At 44.3% G+C, this 26429-nt stretch overlaps 1 protein-coding gene across 9 annotated transcripts in view; it reads right to left on the bottom strand.

Moving 5' to 3' along the window:
• Window positions 1-2330: 2330 nt before the first annotated feature.
• Window positions 2331-26429, bottom strand: part of TNS3 (tensin 3) — a 337654-nt gene continuing 313555 nt past the window's right edge. For 8 of the 9 annotated variants that reach the window (XM_064290241.1, XM_064290242.1, XM_064290245.1 and 5 more), the window contains 5 exons: window positions 24820-24897; window positions 18528-18696; window positions 15870-15938; window positions 15741-15767; window positions 2331-13629 (listed from right to left, as the gene is read on the bottom strand). In XM_064290241.1, the coding sequence (XP_064146311.1) occupies window positions 13485-13629; window positions 15741-15767; window positions 15870-15938; window positions 18528-18696; window positions 24820-24897 (488 nt within the window). In that variant the 3' untranslated portion in view covers window positions 2331-13484. The remainder of the gene's footprint in view (window positions 13630-15740; window positions 15768-15869; window positions 15939-18527; window positions 18697-24819; window positions 24898-26429) is intronic. The other variant, XM_064290240.1, reaches the window with a different exon arrangement.

Below are 26429 nucleotides of genomic sequence, written 5' to 3'. Positions count from 1 at the left end.
GCAGGATGAGACAAGCTTTCCTGAACTGTAGTGAGGATATGACACCAGACGTGGCGCACACAGGCCTTACAGAGTCATAGTGGAATCAATTGTACTTTGGCCCTCTTTTCCTTTACCTCCTGCTCAGTTGGAGCAAATGCTGATTGAAAACTCGGGCAGGCCCAGTGACTTCTTTGCTCCTTCTTAAGTAATAAAATGTCCCACAGTCACTTCCAACTGTAGAAATCACCTCATTTTGGTGTGGCGGATGTGCAGGCCTGTAAGAATCCAAGTTTCCAACATGCCGCGGAGCTGTTCATCTCTCGTCCCCAACTCCAGCCTGGAACAGCCTGCAAGAGTCTGTCCTGGACCCTCAGGGAGGGACCTTGGGTGGAAGGAGCGGGGGTAGAGAGGTGCTCAGAACTGGGCTACAAGCTGGCCTGGACCATGGGTAAGGCTGGCCATCCTCTGGGGGTGCACTGGTGGTTCTTTAGTCAATGGCCTGGTACTGGGCACATCCCTTGGCCCAGGGAAGGCTGTCTCTTTAAGTCACTGCTTCCCTCCTTGGCCCCTAGAAGGGCCACTTATAGCTGTGCCTTTTCTCAGACCTGTTTACCTGCTGGGTAGCACTACCACACTGGCCCTCAACCACAGCACCTGCTATGAGAAATTGGTATTATTAATTTACATGTTTGTCTTCCCCATAAGATTTCTGAGGGCAAGAAACAAGTCATGTTTATTTGTGTATCTCTCCAATCATCTCAAGATCCTTGGGTGGTACTACTACTAAAGTTAGGCAGTTTGAACCAGAGCTTTGAACCAGTTCGTTCTGGTTTGAACTCCTGTGGAGAATTTGCATATCTGCCCCAGACATACTGAATCAAAATCTAGTTTAACAAGATCCCCAGGTGATTCTTATGTATAATAAATTTTGAGAAAAACTGCTGTGCTAGCGGTTCTCAGAATTTGTGCCTAACCAACAGCATTTGTGTCACCTGGGAGCTTGATAGAAACACAAATTCTCAACAGGGGTTCAAACTGCACTGCAGAAGAAAGGCCTGGTGATCTGCTTCTGCAAAGATTACAACCAAGAAAACCCTATGGAGTAGTTCTACTCTGTAACACATTGGGTCATCATGAGTCAGAATCGAATTGAAAACAGTGGGTGTTTTTCATCATCTCACATAATACCTGGATCTTAGAAAACTCTAGGCAAATGTTTAAGAAGCTAATTAATCAATGAACACACATACCCAGCACCAAATACACAGCACCCAAAGTTCAAGGCATAGACCTTGCCCCAAAAGGAGCACAGCCTTTGTTGGGTAGACCAGCCACTGGGCCCCCAAAGAAAGAGGGGCTTACCAAGAAGCTGACTATAGACACAAACAACAACCTTTTCTCTAATTCCTCCCCTAACATCTAAATAGGCCTTTTGACTTCATCTCTCAAGCCTCAGAACCTTGTGAGGTCAACTGGTGGAGGGATGATTGCATTTAACTTCGTCCTTCCAGCTGGCATCATGGAACAACACCTGCAGATCTGACCTTTGGTTGAGCCAGCCTTGACCAAAAAAGGCAGCTTATTTGTAGTCTCAGCCCCATAGCAGGTGGGTCTAGAACCCATTTGGTTACCTTAGACTCCCCCCTCTGGAGCCCATCTCCTGTTGTCCCTGCCAAACCCTCCAGCTCTCCACTGGGGCTGTGGCTCAGGTTGAGCCCCACTTCAACATCTGGCCAAACTGTGAATTTCTGGCATGTTCTCGCTGGTTTCCTCTTGTCTTTTATCAGATTCTGCTACTCTTCCTGTTCCCAGACATTAAATTATGGAGGCAAATAAACTGGGCTCCTCTTGGCTGGCTCAGAGCAGCAATGCCCACCTCAGCCCCCACTGTGAGTTCTACTTGGTGGATTTCCTAATCTCAGATCTGTTGGATAGCTGCCCCCCTCCATTCAGAGCCCCTGTTATGTCTGGGGAGGTTTGCCAGCCCCTAAATCCTCTTCCAGTCTCTCTGACTCCCCATTCTTCCGGCCCCACTTACCTTCCAGCACACTTTACTGTGGAGGCTGCCAAGTAATAACCATCCTTGGTGGAGTGATTGAGATGCTGCAGGCATATAGGCTCATCCACAGTGGGCTCTTCTGTGTTTCTTGAGATCAACACCAGCTAGATGAATGTGTGATAGATAAAATTCATGCTCATGCTTGTTCATAAGTCTGGGTTCTGAAATGGCCTGCCTTAGAGCATGTGTCCCAGACAACAGTGGCCCCTGTACTGACTGGGTATGGCCAGATGACCCCGTCTCCCCAAGCAGATCTCTGTCCATATTATCAAGGTCTCAGGAGCGTGTCTTTAGTCTTTAGTTTCTTTTTTTTTTTTTTTCGCTTTCATAACACCCTGTTTAGACATAATGCACATACAATTCATCCATTTAGAGTACATGATTCAATGCTTTTTAGTACATTCAGAGTTATGCAACCATCACCACAATCAATTTTAGAACATTGTCAGCACTCCTTAAAGAAAGTTTCTTCTGTTTTATCTCCTGGTATTTCTTTATACTTATAGTCAGAGATCATGGATGGCTGAAACATGTTGGGGAGCAAAGGGGGGGAAGGTATGGGTTGGGGATGGGGAGCAGGGAGGTTGCGCAGAGGGGGAGAGAAAATGATATGTTTTTTCCTTCCTATAGGACCTTACACAGGTACTATTTTAGGTCCTATGTGAATAAGGCAGGGAGACCAGCAGACCAATACAGCACACAGCTTGAGATGGGCATCTCTCACCAACACTGTTACAGGGGTTCACCTGGGTCCTCTTCATGAGAGCCAGTGCACTGCATCCACTCTTATTTGAAAAGTTTGCCAACCATGTTCTAGTTGGTCACTAGTACAGAAGATAATTGGTTACTTTTTGTGAAATGGGTCCCAATATTCCAGGGTTTGAAATCCTGAACAACCACAAATACTGTCAATTGACTTGATAGGTGTTGTAGACACCTGTCTATCTACCTATCCATCCATCCATGCATCCATCCATCATCTATCTGCTTGCCTGCCTGCCTATTTATCTATCCTTTTATCCACCCATCCACCCATCCATCATCTCTCTCTAATCTATCCATCCTTTATCTATCTAATAACATAGCTAGCAATTCCTTGATTCCTTGTCAGGCACTGTTCTAATCACTAAACATGTATAAACTAATTTAATTATCATGATGATCTTGTCATTTAAGCATTACTATTTTTCCTATTTTACAATTGAGAAGCTGAGGTCTGGAGAAATAACTTGTCCAAAGTCAAATAGTGAAGAAGCAGTAGAGACAAGATCTGAAGCCAGACAACGTGGATTCAGAACCCATGCTCTTTACCATTAAAACAACTTGATATATGTTTTGATTTCACAAGATTTCTATTTGTAAATTACACCTAATACATAGTCTAGTCTTTGAAAAGGAATTTTTTTCCCATAAGCCCCTATGTAGTAAGTGGTACTACCCACCGGGAGTGAGACTGCCTCACAAGTTTCTCGGCCAGGGCTTCCATTTAGTACCAGTCCTATGATATTAAAGATTTAAGTTCAGCTAGGCTCTTCCTGTCAAAGTACAGGATGCAGGAACTGATTTCATGGAAACTGGGGAGAGGAACAGGAGGCCTCTCAGTGCCATAGGACGGACCCAGGCTCTGGACGGTGATGGCTAAGTACTCTCCGCCTTCCATACTGTCTGGCCAAGTGAGTGCCCTGAGACAGGAGGAAATTTTTTTAAAAGGCACCAATAAAACATCTTATTCTACTGTTTTTTCAGGTGTGTCTCCTGACCATGGCAAGTCACTAACTTTTCCGAACCTGAGCATCATTTTCTGTACCATGGGAGTGGGAGAAGATGTCCTAGTCTGGTGCCCACTGTGAGCAGCCTGTGGTGGTTCCCCTCCTTCTCCAAGTAAGAACTTGGGCACTGGTAACTATTCTTTTCCAAGCGGCTAAGACCATCTGCCTCTGTCTCCTCCAGCCCTTGAATGCAGGAGCTACCATTCACAGCTCTAACAAGTTAATCATAAACAGCTTCCAACCTGCCAGGTGAACCTTGTTTGCAGACTTATCAGCCCAGCCACCCTGGGTGATCCGCACTGACGCACACTCACGGCCCCCACTAGACAGGAGACACCTGTCACAGATGGTAGCAATGACTCTTTGACATTGACTCTGACAGAAGTGTGTTGTTTTCCTGGGCTTTTCTCCAGTAGAACGGAGCTTGGAAACATGGGGCTTTAAAACCACAGCTAAGTGCCAAGTCCTTGCTCTGTGCTTGGTGAACAGTGAACACTCAACCAATTCTGTTTTATTGTCCTAATCTGGTATTGAGCTCAAGGTAGTGAGAGAACTTAGGTGACTTAATATGGCCTGTGGAGCCATGTAGAGTCTCCCCAAGAGGAAGGTAAGGCACGTAACAGGTCTCCCTCTGTCTGTTCCGCACCTGTCTTCCTTGCCCTCAACTCCAAACCAGACAACCAGCTCCATGTCAGGGCCTGAGCCATTTCTGCAATGACACAGCCTTCACCAGACTGAACAGTGGAGCACAGGCAAGTGGCTGGTGTTAGTATGAGGTTGTGCTGGGGCCCCTGGAGCCGGGGACCCTGGCTATTGGATGCATCAGTTTTGATGAACGCCGATATTCCTAGTACAAAGTAGATAGCTCGGATTTCAACAACTTTTAAGGGAAAAGTGAAGCTACATTAATTTAAAAAAAATGCAGACAATCATGTAAAAAAGTGCATAAATTATAAGTGGACAGCTCAATTAATTTTCACAAAGCAATCACACTCAAATGAAGAAACAGAACAGCTCTAGAACTCCAGAAGCCCTCTGGGGGCTTCTCCCCATCTGCTCCCTCGTTCTCCTCCCCAAAGAAGACCACCATTCTGCCTCCTACTGCTGTAGGTTAGTTTGGCCTGTTTTTGATATTTATATAAATGAAATGACATAGTGTATCCTCTTTAGCATCTGGTTTGCTGGGCCTGATGTTGTGTCTGTAATTTTCACCCCTGTTGTGGCACATTGCATATCTCATTTATGGAGCTTTGATGGCTAGTTCTTAGCCCATTCCTTGTAAAGTGGCCCCAGTTATTTCTGGACCTTCTCAAGGGATGCCTTATGTGTGCTGACAAATAAGGATGACTGCCCAAGACCCAGGTGGCATCCACGGCTTCCAGAACTTCCTATGCCCATGCAGGGCCAGTTGACTCAGCTGCATGGGTCAGGGGAGAAATGATACTCGCTCATCCCCAATCCTATCCAAGCTATATTCTGATTATTGACCTGAGATGTTTCCTCGTCCCTAATGTCAGCATTTAAACCAAAAATCAAACCAGCCCGTTGCTGTCAAGTTGATTCTGACTCATAGGACAGAGTAGAACTGCCCCACAGAGTTTCCAAGGAGCACCTGGTGGATTCAAACTGCCAGCCTTTTGGTTAGCAGACGTAGCACTTAACCACCACACCACCAGGTTTTCCTGACAGCATTTTAGTACTATAAATTTTCCTCTCCGGACTGCTTTAGCTACATCCCACAAATTTTGAAAAGTTCTATTTTCATTTGCATTCAGTTATATGAATTTTTTAATTTCCTTTGAGACTTTCTCTTTGGACCATGGATTATTTAGAAGTATGTTGTTTAATTTCTATGAGTTTAGAGATTTTTTTGTTACTAATTTCAAGATTGATTTCTTTATGATCAGAGAACACCCCACACAATATTATTTTAATTTTGTTGAGTCCTGCTTTATGGCTTTCTATTTGTGAAACTGTGTATTCTGCTATCATTGGGTAGAGTATTCTATATATGTACATTATACAATATTGGTTGGTTGTGTGGTTCAGTAGTTCTATCTGTTGCTGAAAGGAAGGTGATGAAATCATCTATAATTGTGGATTAGTCTCTTTCTCTTCTCAGCTCAATCAGTTTTTTGCTTCATGTATTGAGGTGCTGTTATACTGGATGCATATACCGTTAGGATCATTATGTCTTTCTGATGAAACGATCCCTTTATCATTGTGTAATGTCCTTCTTTGTCCCTGGTAATTTTCTTTGTCCGAAGTCTACTTTATCAGATGTTAATATAGTGACCTGCAGTTTTTAAAATTAATGTTCACAACCTTTTACTTCAACCTATTTATGTAATTTGGAGTTTCCTATAAACAGTATATAATTGAATAGTGTTTTATTTATTTTTAATCACTCTCCCAATTTCTGTTCCTTGATTTAGTTCAACTATTTACATTTAAGGTAATTATTGGTATGTTAAAGCTAAAGTCTGACATTTTATTGTCTCCTATTATTTTATCTTGTTTTCATTCTATTATTTCTTTTTTCTTGCCTTCCTGTGACCTATTTAAACATTTTTAGGGTTCTGTCTTGGTTTACTTAGTGCTTACTGTGTCTCTTTGTATAGTTTTTGTAGTGGTTGCTCTAGTTATAACAATATAAATATGTGACTTATCACAGCCTACTGGTATCAACATTGTACCATTTTGAGTACAGTGTGGAAACCTCACCTCTATTTAGGCTCTTTTACCTTCCCCACCTTTAAATATCATGATTTTGAGTATCAAATGGTATTATCATTTTTGTTTTAGTCATCAAATATGATTTATAGAACTCATGAGCAGAAGGAGAAGGAGAGTCTACTGTATGTACCCCTACCTCTGTTCTTTCTGTTGTTCTTTCTTCCTTCTTGCTTCTCCAAGGTACTTTCTCGTATCATTTCCTTTTCGTTTGAAGAAGTTTTTTTTAGCCAATATTTAAGAATAGGCCTGCTATCAATAATCCTTTTAATTTTTCATCTGAGAATGTCTTTATTTTCCCTTCCTTAGTGGATAGTTTCACTGAATATTGAATTCACAGTTGACATTTCTTTCAGCACTCGAAAAATGTTTCATTTCCTTCTGGCCTCCATAGTTTAATATGAGAAATCTGTTGACATTCAAGTTGATGTTTCCCTATAGGTAATCCATCATTTCTCTCTGCTTCAAAAAAAAAAAAAATTTTTTTTTTTTGTCCTCAGTTTTCAGAAGTTTAGTTATGTCTTGGAATAGATTTTTTTGAGGGGAGAAGAGTATACACTCAGCTTCTTGAATCCGTAGGTTTGTGTCTCGCCAAATTTGAGTAGTTTCCAGACATTGTATCTTTGAATGCTCTCTTTCTTCCCTCTTTTAGGACTTCAGTGAAATAAAAGTTGGAGCTTTTATGATTGTCTTACGGGTCCCTGAGGCTTTATTTTTGGCCTATTTTTTTCTTTTGTTCAGACTGGTAAATTCTAACGTTCTATCCTCAAGTTCAGGGCCCTGAATGGCACAAGTGGTTAAGCGCTCAGCTGCTAACTGAAAGGCCATCAGTACGGACCCATTGCAGGTACTTCAGAAGAAATTCCTGGCAGCCTACTACCGAAATATCAGTGACTGAAAACCCTGTGGTGCACACTTCTAGTCTGACGCACACGGGGCAGAGTCCTCATGGTTGAAATCAACTCAGTGCCAACTGATTTGGTTTTTCGGTCCGCAAGTTTATTGCTCTCTACTATTAATCGACTCGACGGCACTGGTTTTTTACTATTAATCCCATCGGGTGAGTTTTTTAAAATTTCTGTCATTATTTTTTTTAGTTCTGTTATGTCTATTTGGTTTTTTTTTTATATAACTTTAATGTTTTTGCTGTAGTTTTCTATTTTTTCATTTGTTTAAAAAAAATTTTTTAAGAGAATTTACATCTGTTTGTTGAAGCATCATTATAATGACTGTTTTAAAATTCTTGCCAGATAATTCCAACATCTAATTCCTATGGATGTTAGCATCAGTTGATTGTCTTTTCTCATTTAGATTGTAAATTCTGTGTTCTTAGTCTGACGAGTGATTTTAATCGTACCCTGGACATTTTGTCTACTATGTTATCAGACTCTGGGTCCTATTTAAATCTTTATTTTAGCAGGCAGTCACTCTGTTTAGGTTCAGCACATAGGTCTTGGCTTACTTTTGTGGGCTGTTGTTCCAGTGCCAGGTTAATTTCAAGAATTTTTGTGGTGCTATTTTTGTCTGCTTGGTTTATCTGGTGCTGTCGGGGCTCCCACTGGTCCCTGATGGTGCTGCCTGAGGAGGCTGAACAAGTGTCTCTCAGCAGGGACATAGGTTTAAAAAGGCTTCCTTGGCCTGGTGTTTGTTGTGGTGGGTTCCTCTGCTTGAGGGAGACATGGCATGCTTCCTGGGCAGGGTGCTTGTTTTGCTTGGATGCCCCTGGTATTGCCCCAGCCATCATGTATCTCTGGGATTGGAACCAAAAAAAAAAAAAACTATTGCCATTGGTCAAATTCTGACTCATAGTGACCTATAGGACAGAGTAGAACTGCCCCATAAGGTTTCCAAGGCTGTAAATCATTATGGTTATGGAAGCAGACTGCTACGTTTTTCTTCTACAGAGCACCTGGTGGGTTCGAATTGCTGTCCTTTCTGTTAGCTGTCGAGTGCTTAACCACTGAGCCACCAGGGCCCCTCCAGGATAGGGAAGGAGTCTCAGATCCATGGGTACAAAGAGGGTCAGGTCAATTGTGGTGAAGCCCCTTTTGCTGATGCCCTGGTCACTCAAATTTGTGACAAGCTTTCAGTAAGCCCACCCCTACCCCTGCCCTTGCCTCAGGCCAGGCTTGGCCTTGCAGCTTCTAGTTTCTCAGGACTTAAGGCCATTTGTGGTTAGTTCATTTTTAGGGTTTGCCAGTTCAACAGCCCTGCTGCTGTTATTTGCGCAGAGAAGGTCATTTCCTGTGTAATGAAATGCCCCTTCTCTCCACTACCCAAGCCCCAAGTTCTCCTAGAAAACTCTAATTCATCCCATAAGCTCAGGTCAAATGCCCTCTGTTCTGAGAAAGGTGACTTCCCCAAGGCCACCATGTATGTCATCCCACCATCCTGTGACCACAAACCAATCTCTACTGTGGCTAAGAGATGCAGACACTACAAGCAAAGCACAGACATGTGGCCCCCTGACTGGATGGTGGCCCAGGTGCCCATCACAGCAGGGTGTTGCATGATGGGCATATGTGGTGGAGCTCCTCTAGCCATGGCCTTGGATCTTGGGGGCTCTCCAACAGCTCACCTGGCAGGCTCTGTCATGAGGTCTGGGGACATGTGTGAGTTGGGCAATGTCATCCAGCCAGGTGGTGCTCTGAGTTGTCCTCTGTGAGCTAACGTGAGCAAAGTGCCCTGTTCAGGTTACACCACATTGTGACATTTGTCCAGGGCTGGGCCTTGTCTGGCTTAAGGGCCCATTGGGAACTTCCTATTCAACAAGATCTAACCTGCCCCAGCCTGTTTTCACTCCACTTTGAGGCCCCACAGACTCTGTTTCATCAGACTGGGAAGCTGAAGCCTCCACTGGCTGAGAGAGCAAGAGAAAACCCGGACTTAAGGTAGAGGGCAACAAGTTAAATCTGTATTATTTGTCCATGACGGAAATGGCCCAAAGTATTGCCTTGTTTCTGCTTTGGAGCTGAAGTGGTCACCAGAGGTTCAGTTCTATAAGCAGTTATGCTTCCATCCTTAATGTAATACCTATAATGACCAACAAACACTGTAGAAGGCCTGCCCTGGGAGGAGCCACAGGCATGGAGGCTGCAATACCATTCCTGTTTTATGTATAAGGCTCTCAGGGCTGGGTGTCTGAGTGGCCCTTCCAAACCCAGGTGACCAAGTACAAATCGGATTCAAACTGAGATCCTCCAAGCATGGTACCTCTGCTTCCTGTGATCACAGCCCTGCTCGGAACAATGAGACCCAGAGGGAATTAGGCAAAGGTGCAGTGCTGGGCCCCATCTTAACTCACAGGAATTCAGGAGGAGGGTGAGGGCTTGCTCCCAATCACACTGTCCAAGACAGGAGCGAAGGGCCTATGCCAACAGGGCACAATTCCCCTTCAAGGGAAAGAGGGAGGAGTCAGTTCTAAGGCTCCAGGCCAGTGCAGAGAGGGAAGAGGTTGGTGGGGGAAGGGTAAGCTCATGAATGCCAGAGGGGCAGGCACTCACCCAACATGTCTCAGGACTGTCATCCAGCATCTGCGACATGACTAAGAGAATCTACCAGATTTAATATTCATGTCCAGAAACTGACCAGTTAGAAAATGAGGAGAACCAATTAGAGCTGGCCCAACACCAGGGGCTGCCTCCTGCAGCCACTGGGGGTGGGGGTGGGGGTGGGTGTGTGTGTGTGGTGGGGGTGAGCCTATTTATATCAAGTATTAAAGTACTTACCACTGGGCATCATAGTTAAATGATGTTAAATCTTTGAATATAGTTTTTCAAGGGCCTCTGAGCAGAAATCTTAAAATATATTCCTGAAGGCAAAATCCATGCGGATTTATAACTGAATCCACCGACCAATAAACAACCCCTGTTAACCTCCCAAATAAACACACGAGACACACAGAAACACAGGCAGGCACACACAGACACACACAAACGTGGAATACTTTAATCATTTAGTAGGGGCACTACCATCCACACCAACAAACACAAACACCTGTTCACTGAAGCTTACCAAGTTCATAATTTTATTATACTCTGAACAGAGATGATATTTAAAGAACAGAGCAAATGACTATACAAAGGATTTATAGAACATTCATTTACATACTGGATATACTCTTTACAGTATCAGAAAAGGTAAAAATATTCGATAACAAGTAAGGCTGCTAAGGAGACATTACAAGGTCTTTGACACTGAGGATACACATGAAATTCTTTAATGCAGCGTGGCTTTTAACGCAGTTAAGGTTTAACACTGGAGGATTACAACAATACATTTCGTGAGTAGGTTAATAGGACCCTGGCTATAATATTTGCTGCGAACAGTTCTTGGGACCTCACCAGCATTCCCTCTCCAGGACAGCACATCCGTGCCAGGCAAGGCCCTGAGAGGCGTGATGCCTTGGAGTGCGCCTTGTGGCACACCCCCAGAGCCGGAGCTGGTGGAGCACGCATGAGGTCTCCAGGGCACAACACACTTGTCTGTGACTGCACAGGTGTCTGTGCCTGCCCAGGTGCCTGGGCCTGCACAGGTGTCTGTGACTGTACGGAGTTGTCTTCTCGCCTTCATGTACATGGGGCACACCAGACGACAACCCGGTCGTACCAGTCTGTCAGAAACCTGCAGATAGAGGTTTCCTTCAGTTCCTCAGAGGGAGCGCTTTGCTTGGAGCAAATTCCCTGATGCCCTTGACCGATGTGAGTACTAACCACACCTGGCCAGTAAGTTTAAAAGGCAAATTTTTGTGACTTCTTGAAGGAGCTGAACAAAGAGTCTTGTGGGTGGCCCTGATAGCTCCATAATTCTACGTAGCACATCCCTCTCCTGCTTTTATTTTAAACAAGCCCTCTTTTCCTTCATCAGAGGAGAAGGTGCCCAGCCTGTGGTCTTTGGGTCAAACATGGGTACAAACCACCTCAGTATGCGGCAGCCACTTGGTTAGAGGATACACCTCTACTTCCCCTTGACTGATTCCTGCAGTAGAGGAAACACTGAAATGCTAGATGCCTCTGCTGAAGACATCAGGGCCACTAGGACAGGCCAGCATACTCCCTGTACTGGTCATGCCGACATGCGTCAGAGAGGCAGGTCCACAAGGACCAGGCAAACATTTGGCACAGAAACAAGGCACTTGCCTTTGGTGAATCAATAGGAGCTAAAATGTGGAACCATCCACCTGCTTTTCTATATACACACATCTATGTACAATACCTGCTGGAATTCAGGTGATTCCAGCTCTGTCCATTGCTAGGATTTTCTCTGTCACTCATTTTAAAACAGAGAATTCACCAGACTTATTTTCAAACCCTAATCTGTTGCTGTGGTACCTGTGATCTAAGAGCTTGCACTTGAGTTGTGAAAGCAGAGAAGAACAAGAAATTCACAATGACTTACAGTCTGAACAGTCACCGTGGAGCACGCTGGGCATTAAGGGAAGGGACCGTGGCTTTGTTATGACCTTGCCCAGCTCCATCTCTCACTCTGGGAAGTTCCAGAATCAACCGCTTCCTCCAAACCTATGACCACGGGCACCTTCAGGTGGAAAAACCACTGCCTCAGAACGGTCATATAAGCATAAAATGACATACTGAGCCAATGGCCAGGATGATGTGGGAAAGTGGCACTGAAACAGATCTTGTACATATTGAGAATTATTCTTTCTCCTCTTCCTCCTTTCCTCCTTCTACTCAAGGACACCATAAACACACAGGATCCCTGGCAGGAAGGAACAAGCATGGCAAGGAGCACTATAAAGAGAAGGACTCCCACCAGAGCTTAAGAAGGTGAGAAGTACTTCATGCAATGCTACACTGGGTCTTCCAATAACTCCTACCAAGCAGGTGCTAAGCAAGACTGTGCTCTCACTGATCACTTCCTACCCCTTCTGAACTTTTTCTACCAAAAGAAAGTCATCTAAAAATATGGGAAAAGGTAGGAGTAAAGAGTTAGAGTGGGCTCTTGGTAACCTGGTACACGGAAGACTTCTAACAGCACCCCATTGGTCCCCACAACACCATTTTGTGTGTCAAGGCACTAGCAGAGCATCTACATCGTGATGAACCCCTAAAACCCAAGCGTGACAGGCAGCAGTGTTTGTACACACGCACGATACAGCAATGGCAAACTGATATCATAAATAATTTGGCATAAGAAAAATATAAATTACATAGAAATGGCGTTTTACTTCCATCTTCTCCTTTTATCCTCTTCTGGTCAAAACGGCTTCTCCCTGGTTCACTCAATACTCAGAACCCCGTCACAAGAGCAGGGGGTGTGAATCATCACCCACTGGAGGATCGGTTTCTAAAGCATCCCAGTGCTCTTTTCAGATTGAAGCCTGAAGGCTCCCATCACCCTCATCCTCACCATACACCCCGTCGTCACCTTGTTCACGACCCCTCAACATTCTAGAAGGGCTTGACCTGCACTGACCTTCACCAAACATGCATCCCCTTCTGGGTCAGGTAACATCTCCACTGCTGTGGAAGACCGAGATGAGGGCTGCCATCACCACACATCGCCTGGCCAGGGGCCTATAAGGATGGGCGGCACTGTCACACCACGCTGGAGTGAGTTGGCCACTCCTCCCCACAAGGGCTGGTGCACTTGGTAGGAGGGGACACTACCCCTTTCTCTGGTGTGTTTTCTTGCATGTTTCTTTCCAATGTGGTCCCTGTTGGGTGCACTCTTTGTTCACCTTTTTTCATCTAAGAAGCACTTGGCTACAGAAATGTGTCACATGAGGAGTTTCTGTCAAGAAAGGCCAATAAATGGTGAGGTTGATTGTTCTTGTTTTGAAAAGTTGGAAGATCCACTTTTCCCTCCTGGGCCAGAAATGTCCAAATGTCAGTTTGCTACAAAGTGGTGGCCCTATCCCAATCCCATGATGTCTCAAGATCCTTGAAAGGCTTCCTGTGGGCCTGGGGTATGCAGGACTCTCAAATCTTCTTTGGGGACCCGATCATGACCTTTGATACAAAGTTCACGATGGCACTGGCTGGCTGCTCAGGGTCGTGCTCTGCAAACAGGTGGCACACGTTGTCTGTGGTGCTGCCTTGCTTTCGGGCCACAAACCCAAAGACCCTGCAAAGGAAAAGCCAAGGTCAAAGTGGCCAGCCACCAACCACTACCACCACCAGGAGTGATCTCAGCTGCCACTTATTAAAACCTCCTCTGTGCCAAGGCCCCTCTAGGTACCTGACCGCACACTTTATCTCTAACCTTCTCAAGCTCTGCAGGTAAGATATCACTACCTCTATTTTGTAGGCGAGAAACTTGAGGTTGAGAGAAACTGAGTGACCGGCTCATAGCCCAGTGCTAGGGCTGGACTCCAAGCCAGGGCTCCACGTACTGCACAGGGCTCCAGGCACACACAGATGCTTCTCCATGTGTGGCTCAAGGTCACTGGTTGGAACCCTCTGGACACTGGTTCATGCAGATCCCTGAGCCCTACTCTCTAGCTAAAGGACAGGAGTCTTTGAGGGGAAGGTGGGTCCAGGGTGCCAGGTGATTTCTCAGGGCACTATGGTATGAGGACCACTATTCTGCCTCATGAGACCACCTGTTCTCACTTCATGAAATCAAACCAGACGGGTTCCAGGCACCTGAGTTACTGCCCTTAAGCACAGGATAAAAAGTTCAAAATACTGCTAGAGACCGATTGGGTAGTACTAATAACCCAATGTCGATTCCTGGGGTGATGTCACATACACCCAAGCCCTGACCCCGTGTGCCAGAAGCAGCGAGTGTAACCAGACGCACGTGTCTACAAGCAAATGGGCTGGGATGAAAGTTGAAACCCAACCAACTGGAGGAGCACCCAAATTCATGGGGAACCAGTGACCTCAAATGGGATATTTATTTCAACAGAGATTAAGACCATGGCTTATAAACTTAGCACTTCTTTTTTAAACATACACAAGGATTAAAACCACATAGAGGAGGCATATCAGTTCCATAAAACCCTGATTTTTAATAAAAGGGAAATAAGAAAGTAACCACTCTGATGACTCTCTTCTTTGGTTTTGTAAGTAAGTCAGGGCAATTGTTTAAAGAACAGTACATTTAATTATTTTTCTTAGATGAATGGAAGCCAGTATCTTAATAGGCTTTTATGAGTCTTAAAGTTCACACAATAACTACCATTATCTGTATCCAAATCCCTGGTACAGGTCTCCTTTCTCTTAGAAAAATGAAAGATTGTTGGATTAAGCGTAACAGTTTCTACACCACAGAGGAGACCCGCGAATGACTCGTGACTCCATTGCAGTTACAAAGTCTATGAAGACAAAGTCCTTGTCTCATTCCTGCCTGCCAGGTTGCAGGGAATGTGCCAGAACAGTCTATACCTGGGGTGGGGGTGGGGGTGGGGTCATCTGAGCACTTTGTCACATCCCTAAGCTAGGGAGACAGCTGAAGAAATCCTAGGAAAGCGGACCTGTGACTTGACATTCCCACTGCTGTTGATTCAATTCCGACTCATAGCGACCCTAGAGGACTTGACATTATGGTAATTAAATTTAGATTCTGGAGAAGGCAATCAAGAAACCGAGACAGCTATGCCTCAGACAGCATGGGCAGGATGAGACCCCTGTTGCCTGTCTGAGAGCAAAGCCAGCTGATGGTGCCACACCTGAGACCCCAGGTGGCTGTAAGAAAGAGACACCGAGTGGATGGCCCACACTGAAGCAGGCTACTTGACCACTTAGAGAATTAGGACAAGGCCCATACGTCAAAGGGGATCTTCCAAAGGGCTCCCTGAGGGATCGAGAAACCACGGCCTGGCCTGTCTCAGAGCAAGGGCATTGTGAGATCTGTCTTCTGCTCTGCGTGTGATAAACTTTGAATATCCACTTCATTTGTGTTCATGTTCACGGGAAACCTCAAAGTAACTGCGAGCCACATCCTCTCCTAAATGGCTGAAAAAGCCGTACTCTGCCTCAATGTACTTATACCTAACTTTATAGATCAAATGTAAACAGCACACGCAGTGAAAAGCAGGCAGAAAGATGAACACTACCCAGTCCCTCCCTACATAATAAGAGCAGTTTTAATTTTAAAAGCAAAAACGAAAACCACGGACGTTATTTAGCCACGCTCCTATCAGCAACTCTCTTAGGAAACCTGGAACAGAATTCATTGTTGCATTGTGACTGTAAACTAAGAGGCAACGTAAATAAATCCTGGCAACTTACTTTGAGGAAGGGCCATCTTTGATCCACCTTGTGAATTAAAGAGAAAAGAAAATTACTATGTTAATTTTTATAAAATTAAGGGGTAAAATGAAGTACATGCATTGCTTAATAAACATGCAAATTTCTTACTTCCTGTCTTGTGGATCCAAGGCGCAGAAGATCACGTTGTTAACAGGGTAGTGCCTCCGGAAGAAGAGCCTGTCCAGGAAACAAGAAGGGGAGATGAGTGTGCCAGCATTATATGATAATGGATCACATACTACATGGGTCTCGATAGTCTTACATCTTTAATGGTCACATGGAGACAGGAACAAAGCCTGTGCTCATTAAGAGTCAAAAGGTAGTGTGAAGCTGGAAATAGGCACTCAGAAAGAAAAATGGCATCACGGTAAAACATAACTCCATACAGAGTGGCATCCTTAGCACCATGGTGGACGGGAATCAAATAAAGGGCCTCAACTGACGGGTGATGGAGTGTGTGAGTGAGACAGGTACACAGAAGCATTCGCAGGGCCTGGCCTGATCTTCCCTTACATGTGAACTTGGGGTAACCACTTCCTGTTTCTGAGGCTCAGTTTCCCCACCTGTAAAAGGAGAAATGCAATACCTACCCCCTTCAATCTCACAGGAGTGGTGCTAAAATCAAATAAGCCAATGGATGTGAGGGCACTTTATAGACTGTCAAGGGCTATGCGTGTTGTATTTGTTGGAGAAGCACCCCTAACACTGAGCTCAGCTCCACTAATGATGTTACAACCAGAAGGTCCTGTCCAGGGCTCATAGCCTCTTGTGTTTGTCTGACCAGCTCTCTCAGCCTCCTTGGACCCCACTGCCCCACCCCTGGTCTACCCCATCCTGGGTACAGTAGCCATCATAATGCCCTGTCCTTCCTATCCAGGTGGGGCCAGCCTCATAGGCGCTTGGGGGTAGCTTGCCCCTCCTTTGGGGGAGAGCTATAAGCATGTGTCTTCCAGCTGCTGAGGGCTTTGTTTCTGCCACAGGGAGGAAGCCAGAAGGCCCCTGTGGAAAAGGACAGAGAGATAGGCCAACATGGGGGGAAAAGGAGAGACAGAGTTGGACACCTTTCACTCCAAGGTGGACCATGGCATGCTGCATCACCTCCTCAGCTGCCTTTTAAAGCTAATTGTCAGAGAAAACGAACCCCCTTTCCCCCATAAGCCAGTCCAAATCCACATTCTGACTCTTGCCATATGAAAGAGCTTGACTGAGGCTGCCTGCCTCAAAATTTTATAAAGGATAAGAGAAAAGATGGAGAAACACACTGTGACAACAGTAAACAGAGTCAGTTCTGAGAGGAGCTAGGAGAGGAGGCTGGGAGCATGAAGAAGAGAGCTTTTAGGAAGAGCGGTCTGAGGATCTCCAGGTGCACACAGAACTGGATATGGCCGGCACCTATCAGTAGGCTGAACCTGCTTGGCTTTTGTGAAAGACTCTTTTCATCTGTGATGCAGGTTTTACAGAGGAGGAAACCGGGCATCAAGGGCTTAAGTCACCCTTTGAGAAGTAGCAGAGCACCTGAACTCAGACCAATTAGCAAAGCCCAAGTCCCACCCTACACTCCTATTAGCTGGGGAAAGGCTAGGAATAAAATCTGCTCCCAACTTCCTGTATCCCGGGTGGATGAAGAAAACCTCCCCTCTCTGGGGATGAGCCCTGAGGTAGCAGAGTCAAGAAAGACAGAAAATCCTTCCCTTCTCCACTGGTAGGAGCCCTGGTGGCACAGTGGTTAAGAGCTACAGCTGCAAGCCAAAAGGCTGGCAGTTGGAACCCACCAGGTGCTCCTTGGAAACCCTATGGGGCAGTTCTACTGTGGGAGAGCTCTGTGGGCAGAAGGACTGCGGCTGCTTGGGAACTCCTAAAGTCAAAGGCTTTGCAGGAAGAATACCAGGAAGGCAAGCCTGAAGATGAGTCAGGGGAACAGGCACCTCCTTGTTACCTCAAAGCATGGAGCAGCATTCCATGCAGGGAGGTGATAATGCTCCTTGTTGGAACATGCTGCTATCATCAAGAGCAGCTCTGGTAAACGAAAACTTTGATAAAGTCACTTAAAATTGGCAACAGGAAGGAACATATCAAGTTCAGGCTCTTACCCCAAACAAAATGACCACTGGTTAAAAATAATAATAGCTGAACAAAGATCAGTGTACTATGATTACAGTCTCAGGTTTTAAACTAGTGACTTACGAGATTTTTGCATTTGCAAATTATGTATGTGTATGGAAATCCACCAGGCGCTCCTTGGAAACTCTATGGGGCAATTCCACTCTGTCCTGTAGGGTTGCTATGAGTCGGAATCGACTCAACGGCACTGGGTTAGGTTGCACTGGGTATGTGCAATATTCAAACACCAATTACCTTTTTTTTAAAAAAAATTATTGGTTCCTAAGAAAAGCCTTCAGGTTAAACACCAGTAGTCTATATGTGGCTACTGGGTCACTTTTGGAGCCCTGGTGGCCCAGTGGTTAAGAACTCAGCTGCTAACTAAAAGGTCGGCAGTTCGAATCCACCAGCTGCTCCTTGGAAACACTATAGGGCAGTTCTACTCTGTCCTATAGGGTCACTATGAGTCGCAATAGGTTTGGTTTGGTTATGGGTGGGACACTTTTAATGACAGGGAAAAGCCTAGGCAGAAGCCTGATTGCTAATTATTTCAAGATTGACTATCAACACTTCTTGAGGCATTTTCTTTCCGAGAGAAAAGCCAGTGGGAAAGTCTAACTCCCAATGTGATCAAAAACACCCCCTGCCCTAAAGCCCCTTACTCACTTCCTCTGATTGTCCGTCAGCGTGATGCCCTGGGCAGACACCTTAAAGTGGACAACTGTGGAGATGGGAGGAGGCTCCTGGACCAAGGTGATGCTTAGGGCCTTCTGCACTGCTTGGTGGCCTGTGAGGGACTCCATTTCCACAGAGTTCAGGTACCACACGTTGCAGGCTGCAAGACACAAAGGAGGGAGGTGAGCATGTTAATGTGTTCTCCTCAGGAAACTCACAGGCTGTTTGTGCCACACAGGTGGTCACCAGTTTACAGACCTTGGGTTTGCAATGCCTTGCAGGTGTAACCCACGCCCAGCGTAATCTAAAGCAAAACACCCCTTTCCCCTAATTCTAAACATGTGGCGTGTGAGTGACCTATGCACGCACTTGCACTTTCTCCAATCCAACGCAAAGGAGACCCCGAGCACGGTGGCTGCGACATCACCCCATGCCCGCCCACAGGTCCCAGAGGAGGAGAAGCCATTCCTGCACTTTACCCCTTAGGCTCCAGCTGAGTGTGCGTGCAGCCGGCCTGCCCGTGCTGGAGAGGTCGAGACTTCGACTAACGTTCACTCAACTGAAGGAATCCGCTGCCTGGCCGAGGACCAAGAATGCTTCCTCCCCTAAGGAACACAACTCTCAGCTGTAGGCCAGGCTCTACGCGTGGGTGTGTGGGGCATTTTAATTCCATTTTTAAAGGCTTCTAGATTCCACTAAGCAGGGAGCAAAGTCCACCCCTCTCCATCCACACAAATATGTAGGCGCAGTCAGAGGAATGGCGCCACCCTGGCTTGCAGTGTTTTCCTTCGCGAGAGTCTCTCAGGCCCTTGGAACAGCCCCATCTTCCCTTGCCTTTTATTCTGACTATAGAGAAGCAGCAAGCATGCTGGCCGTTGCCTCCTGCATGCACGGACAGACACATGTACTCACACAGATGGCGAAGGAGGACAGGTACAGTGGAGTATTTTCCTGGGTGCAAAAGTGCAGGGCCACTTGTGGGCTACTAAACCACTATTCTCTCAAAAGCAAATGCAATACCACAGTGAATTGTTAGTTTGAACAGTTCTGGGGCTCCTGAAGCCTGGCCCATTACGAAATTTCTACATCAGTAAGCAAACAAAGGAACTATGATGGGAAAGAAAAGAGGAACTGGTGTTTGTATCAATAAGTTAATAAGAAAAAACAAGCCAGTCCCTTTATCTGTGAGTGATGAGTATTAAACGTCTGTCAGGACAGAATTTTCACTGACCATGGCTGGGAAAAGGAATCCAGAATAATTTTACTCACTGGACGAGGACCAGCCAAAAAGGTAGCATCCCAAGAAAGGTAGCAGATACCAGAGAACTTCCTATGAAACAAAATAGTTTCAAAGACCTGGGGGACAACTTTTGTCTAGAAGGGTTGTCCACTACAAGGAGGTTTCAACACCCAGGAGAGAAAGACTGGCACATACCACTCCTGCTTCTTTTAAACAACTTAGATTCCCCAAACTCAGTATCATTTTCTTCTATAAAATTTAGTTAACAGTTTACTTTTTCATGAAAAATAGTTTGATATTTTGCTCCTATGATTACTAAAATGGCATGGTGTCATTAAGTAAAATTTAAAAGAGAAGTGTTTACTCCAAACAGCCACCACTCATATGTCAGTTTGTTGTACTGATGTGGCTTATGTGTGGCTATGATGTTGGAAGCTATACCACCAGTATTTCAAATACCAGCAGGGGAACCCATGAAGAATAGGTTTCAGCAGCCCTTCCAGATTAAGACAGGTTAGGAAGAAAGGCGTAGTGATCTACTTCCAAAAATCAGCCAATGAAAGCCCAATGGATCACAAGAGAACACTGTATGACAGAGTGCTGGGAGACGAGCCCCTTAGGGCTGGAAGGCCCTACACAATAGCCGCAACAGTAGACTCAGACCTAACAATGATCATGAAGATGGCACAGGATGGGCAATGTTTTGTTCTGCTATACATAAGGTTGCCATGAGTCAGGGCCAGCTAACAACAGTAACAACCCCAAACACACTTGTTTTCATTTCTTCAAGCTTAACCTAAGGCTGCTGATTAATAAGAATGCTTACCCTGTGCCAGGAATTGGCTAAATATTTCACGTATCTTATTTCATCAAATCCACACAATCATCTTATGAAGAAGATTCTATTGTTATCCCCAATTTACAAATAAGGAAACAGGCCTGAAGGCATTAAGAAATTCACCAAAACCTTCCAGCCCCTACATGTCCAGGATAGTACTGTGATAAACAAATCTCCATGGCAGACCCTTTAAATGTTGATGGAGAACCTGCTAGGTACCAGGCATGCGAAAGGACACACCCCGTGTGAGAATGGAAAACATTCCTTTAGGGTTAGCTGTTAATTACAATGTGAGGCACTCAGGTTGTATGCAATTTTCCTCTGTTACAGGTAACGCCCACTGACAATCTCATGTAATTATCATGATAGTGACACATTCTTTAGGTGGTCACTGTCACTGCTGCACATGTGTGACTCCAGAGATGCAGACAGGCACGTAGGGATCAATGACATCGCATCCAAACGTCTCAGGCAGGCCCAAGGTCTCCACGGCAAGCACAGCCCTTCTCCACACTCTGCTCCTTGGAGCTGGTTGGCATTGCCACTTATTGGATAGATCAGGTAAGAAGGCTTTCTGAGGCGTTAACTGCCAGGCAGTGGTTTATCTGCATTTCAGTTCCTATTTGCACTTGAGGGACTTAGTTGTGTCCTTTCGGGAAAGACAGTAAAGTTGGCAAAAATTCCTTGCTATCACTGCTGCCAAGCTCTCAATGGCTGCCAAGTTTTGATGAAATAGAGGCTTCTGTGAAACGCTGTCTATTGGCTTCTGAGAGAGCTATGTTGGATGGTACCCACTGCCGTCGAGTCAATTCTGACTCATAGCAACCCCACAGAACAGAGTAGAACTGCCCCGTAGAGTTTCCACGGAATGCCTGCAGGATTTGAACTGCTGACCTTTTGGTTAGCATCCGTAGCACTTAACCACTACGCCACCAGGGTTTCCCTGTTGGATGGTAACTTGGCACTATTTATTAAGAGAATCAGTAACAACCCCACTCAGTAGCGTAGTGGTCCCACCTCTGAGAAGGTTTAGAAAGGAAACACCCCATAACCAGGCAAGATAACTAATCTATAAGTGAAGATATTTGTGTCACGTATTTATTACAGATGGAAAAGCCAGAAACAAATTATGCCCCAAAATGGGAGAGTGGTTAAATAAATCCCCTCAGTAGAATACCAAGCAACCAGCAGACGGTAATCATGAAAATTGCATAGCAACGTGGAAAACACATTGTTAACCATTAATGGGAAAAGCAGAATTAAAAAAAAAAAAAGTACCTTTGCTAAGATTACAAGTATAAAATAAAAAGCTCATATGCTTAGGAACAAGAGCTGGAAGAGTGCCTGGAAAATTCAAAAGTTTCATTTTAAGAGGGTGAATATTCTTTCTTTGATTTCATTAGTATTATTGTAATGCTGATTATGCAATTACAAAAAACAAAAAAAGAACATTTTAATTTTAACGACTATTACGATTTCATAAAACTGGCACAATCTGAGTCCGGTGCAAATTTGCAACAACAGGCTGCCACAATCTGTGTGGTCTTTGTAGGATCCCAAATGGTTGCTGGATAATGAGTAGTCTAGCTTGACATCTAGGCAAGTTCTCTCTCCCTAAAGCAAAGAAGGGAAATGCTGTCCTTTTTCAAAGCATATCTTGGGAGGCAGTTTTAATGAGGATATGTCAGACCATCCACATTAAGTCCCCAAAGCCCCTACTGTCTCTAGCAGAGAGCCATCCTGGGGCGGGTGGGCCAGCAGAGTCAATGACGTGACTGTGCAACTGAACCAAGCCCAAGACAGTCCAGTCAACTTGAGAAGTGGTCGTGGTGAAGATTCAGAGCCATGGTGCTTGGTGAGATGTTAACCAGTAGTAATGTGTCATTCATATGCATAAGCATGCAGTGTGTAAATTGTTAGGCTAGCCTGGGAAAGCAATTTCACACTGTGTAACAAATGTCTAAGGTCCACATACTTAGACCTAGCAATATCACTCCTGGGAGTCTATTCCAAGGCAACAATCCAGAATCCAGAAAGAGGAAACACAGCAGAAAAATAGTCTTCAAAGCATTATTTGTAGCACTGAAAACAAGCTAAATGTATAACCCTAAGGAGTTGAATTAAGAGTGGGTCCATTACATAGCCAATAAAAATAATACCTACATTGTGTTTGTAAAAAACTTAAATATGTTAAGGGAGAAAAGCAGAATATAATAGAATTATATATGTACCACGATGGGATTATGAAGGGACAAGTAATATATAAAAGACCATGTTTCACATTAGGGGTGGTGACCTTTGAGTGAGAGACCTTCTTTCCAATGTTTGGGTGGCATATGGGTAATAGGTCTATGAGTAATTCGTTTTTTCCTATCTTTTCTCTATTTTCGTTTTTTTTTTAATTAAAGAGCACATACTGCTTTTGTAAAGAAAATATACCCTAAAGTAGGTTAAGTTAAAAACACAACCACAAATTTATGGGAAATCTATCAGAAGAAGTCTGGTAAAAATGCCTTTCTTTTGATGATTATACCACATTCCTCTGCTTCAACAAGAACCAATTAAGAACTAGGCTCAAACCATAAAAAGAAATTGTTTCAGAGACTGGAATAAACTCATAATGGCTTCAATATCAAATGACAAGGGATTAAACTGAATAGAAGTAAGAATTTATTTCCATCTTTGTAAAATGTCCAATTTACCTATTATTCAGTTTCCTTAATCTAAGGAGCCCCGGTGGCACAGTGGTTAAAGTGCTCAACTGCTAACCAAAAGATGGGTGGTTTGAACCCACCAGCCGCACTGTGGGAGAAAGACGTTGCAGTCTACGCCCATAAAGATTACAGCCTTGGGAACCCTGTGGAGCACTTCTCCTCTGTCCTATAGGGTCACTATGAATTGGAATTGATTCCACAGCAGTGGGTTTGGATTTTTGGTTTTCCTCAATCGTTACAATGAGGAAGTTGGGTGAGACAATCTTGAAGAAACTTTGTAAGTCCAGGAGTCTCAGATTCTAAGTAGATGAGGACAACTAATGAAATTTAGTTTTTTTAAAAAAAAGAAAGCACCGAATTTACTTGAATTGATCTCAGCTATTTTTTTTTATCTTCCTACAATAGCTGTTTCTGCATTGCTGCTAAACAACCTCAACTAATCCTCACAGACCCGTGACCCATGACGGAACCTTTAAGAAGATTCTAAAGAGGACAATGTTACAAACATTCCTTTGAAACCCAGAGTGATTCTACTTCAGCGAGGTAACAGGCACAGTGAATCATAATGTCACACATGAAAATTACAGAGAAAAACAATCCAAATTTTACATAGGAAATAACAAGAAAATGCCTATGTTTTTCAGATACCTTCCTCAAGGAGTTATAGCTATACGAGGTAGAGAATGGAAGTATTACTAGTCCAACCTTCTAGCAGACTCAGAAATTCCCTTGCCAACATCTCTGACAGCTAATGCTCTCCCACTGGGGGTGAGGGTGGCGGTCAGTGTTTCAGAGTTGGTAGGTTGGTGAAAATTGAGACTCCCTAGGAAAGCTGGGACATATGGGCAAATGGATATTTTCAAACAAACAAATGTGAAGAGAACAGTTCCCCTATTATTTTCAGCTGTGTCCCTTACTCATGGTCTCTCAATCTAGAAGCAACCTAAGGTCTCTGGCTTGTCCTCAGTCTCTTACACTGAGGCCACTGGACCTGTACCGAATGCCCCAGAAGCAAAGTGGTGTCTGGAGAGTGATGCAGCTGGCAATCGGCTCTCGGGTCCAGAGCCAGCAGGGCTGGGTGCAGCTTGGGTTGCTGGTAGTGTGGGTCAAACTATTGATTCATGGTGAGTAACTTGTTGAGTCACATCTCTTGAACATTTTTAGATTTGCAACTGGCAGGTCACCCACATCCTGTGTCATTACACTTTCCCTAAACACAGGACTTGACATTTATTGCACTGAATTGTATCTTGTTAGATTTATAACCAATATTTCCAGCCTGGGGGGTCTGGGTTCTGTCACTTGACAGTCACTACTCCACCCGGCTCTGTGTGGGCTTTCTATAAAAGGAACCCTCCTTCAAACACAGAGAAAAGAAGGGACAAAGTCATGGGAAACCTGAATGATGAAAATGAAAAAGAAAATTGTATCATGGGATCATTTTCCTGCACAATCAAAGGAGATATGGAAGATGAGGCCATGGCTACTAACCTGCCCCCTGCTTCAGCAGTTCAGCTGCTGAGTTGGCAGCTGTTTGGGGAGAATTTTCTGCTATTTCCTCCAGCGGATCTGCAGGAAGGAGCAAGAAAACACAGAAATGAGTCCTGCTGACCAACAAAGAATCCTCATGACGAAGTTAGCTAACTTTATGACAGAATTCCTGGACAGTAACATGCAACTGATTTTACAAAGTTGGAAGATTCTCTCAGGGACAATGATATTGTCTATAGAAGTTATAATCACATTTATGAACAAAAACAGGGATGACATGGTCTGACAAAATAACCTTGTGACCTTTGAATTAATTTATATAAATAACTAAACACATTTTAAAAGATAAATCACATTTACTTATATTTTTAATTAATTATCCTTTTGGAAAACAATATAATTATGGAAATTGGGACTAAATCAACTTGACAGCAACAGGTTTGGTTTGGTTTTTTGGTATGAAAGCTGGGACATATAGTCAAATTTTTTATTACAAATATTTTCAAATGAACGATAGTACAGAGAACAGTGCCCCCATCACCCAGGTTAAAAATATCGACATTTTCATGGAAGCTCCATAGACAAATTCAAACTCCTAAGGGACTCAATTGCTGGGCTGAGGGCTGTAGGGACCATGGGCTCAGGGAACATCTAGCTCAATTGGCATAACAAAGTTTATAAAGAAAATGTTCTGCATTCTACTGTGGTGAGTAGTGTCTGGGGTAAAGGCCTGTGAGCGGCCATCTAGGATACTCACTGGTCTCACCCCTTCGGGAGCATGAAAGAATGAAGAAAACTAAAGACACAAGGGAAAACTTAGTCCAAAGGACTAATGGACCACACAACTACCATGGCCTCTACCAGACTGAGTCCAGTATAACTAGATGGTGCCCAGCTATCACCATTGATTGCTCTGACAGGGATCACAGTAGAGGGTTCTGGACAGAGCTGGAAAAAATATAGAACAAAGCTCTAACTCACAAAAAAAGACCAGACTTACTGGCCTGACAGACTGGAGAAACCCCAAGAGTATGGCCCCAGCCACCTTTTAAGCTCAGTAATGAAGTCACTCCTGAGGTTCACCCTTCAGTCAGACTGGACAGACTCATAAAACAAAATGAGACTAAGGGGGCACACCAGCTCAGGGGCAAGGACTAGAAGGCAGGAAGGGACAGGAAAGCTGGTAATAGGGAACCCAAAGCTGAGAAGGGAGTACGCTGACATGTCGTGGGGTTGTTAACCAATGACATAAAACAATATGTACTAACTGTTTAATGAGAAAATAGTTTGTTCTGTAACCATCTAAAGTACAATTAAAAAAAAAAAGAAAAAAGAAATCAAATGACGTATTACATCGTGCAAATATGCTGCAAAAGACCTCTTTAAAATGTTAAAAAGCAAAGATATCACTTTTGATGAGTAAGGTACACCTGACCCAAGCCATGGTATTTTCAATTGCCTCATATGCAAGCGAAAGCTGGACAATGAATAAGGAAAAATGAAGAGAAAGAAAATCAATATTTTGCCAATTTTGTAGAATCATAAACATTAAAATGCAAATGACCTTGGAGGTCTCTTAGGTCTGAGTGCATTATATTTTTAGCTACAGA

The sequence above is a fragment of the Loxodonta africana genome, chromosome 8 (assembly GCF_030014295.1).
Source record: "Loxodonta africana isolate mLoxAfr1 chromosome 8, mLoxAfr1.hap2, whole genome shotgun sequence".
Taxonomy (NCBI): Eukaryota; Metazoa; Chordata; class Mammalia; order Proboscidea; family Elephantidae; genus Loxodonta; species Loxodonta africana.
The sequence above is the reverse complement of the archived record's forward strand: the minus strand, read 5'-3'. Positions and strand labels throughout refer to the sequence as shown.